Here is a 3,737-nt window from a genome sequence, read left to right on the forward strand (position 1 = left end):
CATTTCCATTATGAAAACATGATTTTGGACATGTCAGGTTTTTCACTTCGGCAGATAAAATGAATTGAGCAAAATCAACTCAAAATCCCGCGAATGATTCACCTGCCTGTAAACCACTGAAACACTTGTGTTCGGAATGAAGCTTCGGACGTCACCGATCACGTGACTCTGGCCAAACGACACAGTGCTTCTGCAGTGTGTTGTTTTTTGGGTACACACCGGAGCGCCAGCTTCAAGCGGGCCATCATTAGTCTAATGGGTAGATGTAATCAATAAACCGTTCTTATGTAAACATGCATCATGGTGTGGTATTTCTTTGCTTGTCACTTCTTTATGTTGGTAAATAAAATACATGCAAAATACATATAATAACATACAACACAGTATGGCGCATGCCTCTGCTGTGAGGTCCTGCCTCCAGGTACTTAGCAATTAACCACTGGACACCTGGACAAATCTGTTTATAGATCATATGATATTTGCTACATCTCTGATATATTTTGAAACTGGGGAAAGAACTGATTGTGAACTGGGTGGGGGGAATCCTTGCGAACATGTGAAATACAAAAATTCAGATTCAAATTCAAATTTTATTTGTCACATACAAATAATCATATAACATGATGCATTCAAGGTTATCCTGTGTGGCTTCTATTCAAGAAAAGAATTTGTTCCACTGTGCGAGGACTGAGTCTGTTCCTTTTCTTGGATATGATTTCCCCTGCCTTAGAGAAGATCCTCTCACATGGAACGGATGATGCTGGGGTGCACATAAACTGCAAAGCAAGTTTATGAAGATGGGGGTATACATTCTTCCTGGTTGCCCAGAAGTGGAGCGGATCCTCTGTCCGGGGAATCAAAGGATCTGCCATGTACCTCTGTACTTCCACTGTGGCATCTGCTGTGGCATTCCTCACCTGCCTCTCCACCATATGGCTGTCCAGCAAATCCCACAGCCCACCACCTGAAAGACTAATGGAATTAAATAGCTGCACATTCTGTAGACTGACATTTCCAGATGTATTTTAAAATGACATCACATGTGAATATTCAACTGTAAGTGTTACTAAAGATATCTAATGAAATTTATATTTCGACAAGCAGATTGTCGTTTTGTTAAGAAACGTCTAATAGTCACATATTTCCAATAACGGAATTGAAACTTTGGGATATTAAAGCATATTCTTACTATTGAGACATGTTTAGAATATGCTGGAACCCTGTCATTGTGTTATGGACTTCAGGTCAACAAAAGCCATACCTGACTGAGTTGCAGAACTGGTTGCTGGCTCTGGCTGTGACGAGGTAGATGGGATAGGAGGGACGGGCATGATCTGGTCTTTTTCATTTTCAATGATGGTGGCACATTCTGCAGTCAGACGTCTCACTGCAGCTTGAGCATTGGTCTGACTGCAAAAACCCACAGCCTTGAATCTTGGATCAAGCAGGGTAGCAATGGTCATGACACTCATTGTTTCCAAGTGAGACGAACATTCACCCAGCATTTTTGTGAGGTTCATGCACAGCTGGCGGGCTTTGTCATCCAGAACTTGAGGTTGTTTTTTAGCAATTGCATACCGCAGCATGCAGACAAGTGGAATGACTTTGGACCCAGATACTGTCTGCTCTCCAGAAAGTTCAGCAGTGGCTGTGTAAAAAGGAGAAAGCACCTCCAGGCACTCTTTAACTGAGTGGTACTCCTCAGCAGTGACAGGTGTGAGATCTGTTCTCATTGAGACAAGGGCAGCACTAACTGGCTCTCTCTCCTCATACAGACGCTGCAGCATGGTGTATGTGCTGTTCCACCTGGTATCAACCTCCTGAAGGAGCTTTAGATGTGATCTGCCCATCTGCTGCTGCATTTGGCAGAGCTTCTCCTTTGCTGTTGTGCTAGATCGGAAATAGCTTACCAATTTACGTGCCTTACCTCTGATCTCCTCGAGCCCAGGCGTGTTGTCAATTGATTTTCTCACAATGAGGTTCAGAGTATGTGCAATGCACTTTGTGTGGCGCACTTTCAATATTTTAGATGAGGCAATCATGTTTGGTGCTGCATCAGTGACGAGGCATCTGACTTTATTTTGGATGCCCCACTCCTCCATCAAAACCTTTTTCACCTCAGCAATATTTTCTGCTGTATGTGCCTTTGGGAAATGTCCCACTCCTAGCAACACTGTGGACAGTGTATTTTGTTCATTGACAAAATGACATGTCACAGCCAAGTAGGCATCCATATGAATGGATGTCCACATGTCACTGGTGAGACTGACAGCTGTAGCCTTCTCCACTTCTCTCTTTGCTCTCTCCTTTTCCTCCTTGAACTTTTCCGCCACCATTTCCTTTAGAGCCTTTCTGGTGGGGATTGTGTAGGTTGGGTCCAAGACACCAACAAACTGTCTGAAACCAGCATCGTCAACAATGGAAAAGGGCTGCGAGTCCTTCACGATCATGTTCACCAAAGCAGCATCGACCACCTGCTGTCTGGTCTGAGTGGGATTTGTGTGCATGATCCCTTCAATACACAAAAACATTTGAATGTGAGGATGGAAATAGGCTTAACTGTGTTGTATAAGTTGATTAGTCTTTAATGCCAGTATTCACAGGTAGTTCAATGGTTATTATGTGTTGTGGGATAAAGTAAATGGGCCTCCCATCTTACCAATAGCCTGCGGACATTACATAGGAAGCGGAAGAACCACCAACCAGTGCATCCTCTCACCCAGAAAGTGAAGTCAAACGCAATTAGTGACATTTTGTGCTAGTGATGTGAGACATGAATGAATGAATGACTGAATAATGGTTGATGTCCATACCATGAATGCTTGGATTCACTGTCATTGTACTCGTAGATGAGACCGCATTGTGCTTAGCACGGAGATGCCTCAGCATCGATGAGGTGTTGTTGTTGTAGGCCAGCTGCTGGTCACAGACCAAGCACCGAACCTAAGTAGTACATGGAGTGATCCTAGTGTTATTTATGCACACTACCCCCCCCCACACACACACACACACACACACAGATAGAGCTCTCTCTCTCTCTCTCTCTCTCTCTCTCTCTCTCTCTCTATATATATATATATATATATATATATATATATATATATATATATATATATATATATATACATATATAGATTAGATTAGATAGAACTTTATCAATCCCTCGGGTGGGTTCCTCTGGGAAATTCGATGTGTATATATATACATATATATATATATATATATATATATATATATATATATATATATATATGTGTGTGTGTGTGTGTGTGTGTGTGTGTGTGTGTATATGTGTGTGTGTGTGTGTGTGTGTGTAAAGACAAGGTTTGTGAACTTTTCAGTCAAAATAAACAAATGCAAAACAGAGGCAAACAAGAACAGAAAGCTGGCAAACCTACCCGATTGACCGAAATCAACTCAAAATATTCCCACACGCCAGAACGTCCTCTCTTCCTTGCTGGTTCCATATCTGTCAGTGGAATGGTCACCTCTTCGCTCTCTGTCACCATCAACACACTCCACGAATCCCGTGGATGATTCACTTCCTTATATCCGTTTGAATAAGGTACCGAAGCAGTTACGTGCGTAATGAAGCTTCGGACGTCACTGGTCACGTGACTTTTCCCTAGTTTCATGTTTTTCTCGTGCCATCAGCCACAATAAAGGCTCGCTTTATTTTTGAAACTTAGTTTTGTCTCCACCGTGTCTGCGTCTGGGTCCACCTCACCCCGCCGTGA

At 42.7% G+C, this 3,737-nt stretch overlaps 1 protein-coding gene across 1 annotated transcript; it reads right to left on the reverse strand.

The window, feature by feature from the left end:
- Positions 1–1,223: 1,223 nt before the first annotated feature.
- On the reverse strand, positions 1,224–3,509 carry LOC146631475 (E3 SUMO-protein ligase ZBED1-like). The gene is made up of 3 exons (XM_085354817.1): positions 3,399–3,509; positions 2,844–2,943; positions 1,224–2,512 (listed from the first exon to the last, which is right to left on the reverse strand). Exons 1-3 carry the CDS (start codon positions 3,507–3,509, stop codon positions 1,224–1,226), a joined length of 1,500 nt encoding a protein of 499 aa, XP_085210943.1.
- Between the last annotated feature and the right edge of the window lie 228 nt (positions 3,510–3,737).

Source organism: Diplotaxodon limnothrissa, linkage group LG5 (assembly GCF_057381915.1).
Source record: "Diplotaxodon limnothrissa isolate DT_005_m linkage group LG5, D_limnothrissa_male_GT1.1, whole genome shotgun sequence".
Taxonomy (NCBI): domain Eukaryota; kingdom Metazoa; phylum Chordata; class Actinopteri; order Cichliformes; family Cichlidae; genus Diplotaxodon; species Diplotaxodon limnothrissa.

Coding starts and splice junctions, on each gene's coding strand:
- LOC146631475 (XM_085354817.1), bottom strand. CDS start 3,509: ATGGTGACAGAGAGCGAAGAGGTGACCATTCCACTGACAGATATGGAA. Junction 2,944..3,398: donor AGTTGATTTCGGTCAATCGG/GTAGGTTTGCCA, acceptor TGTACTACTTAG/GTTCGGTGCTTGGTCTGTGA. Junction 2,513..2,843: donor CAATGCGGTCTCATCTACGA/GTACAATGACAG, acceptor TGTGTATTGAAG/GGATCATGCACACAAATCCC.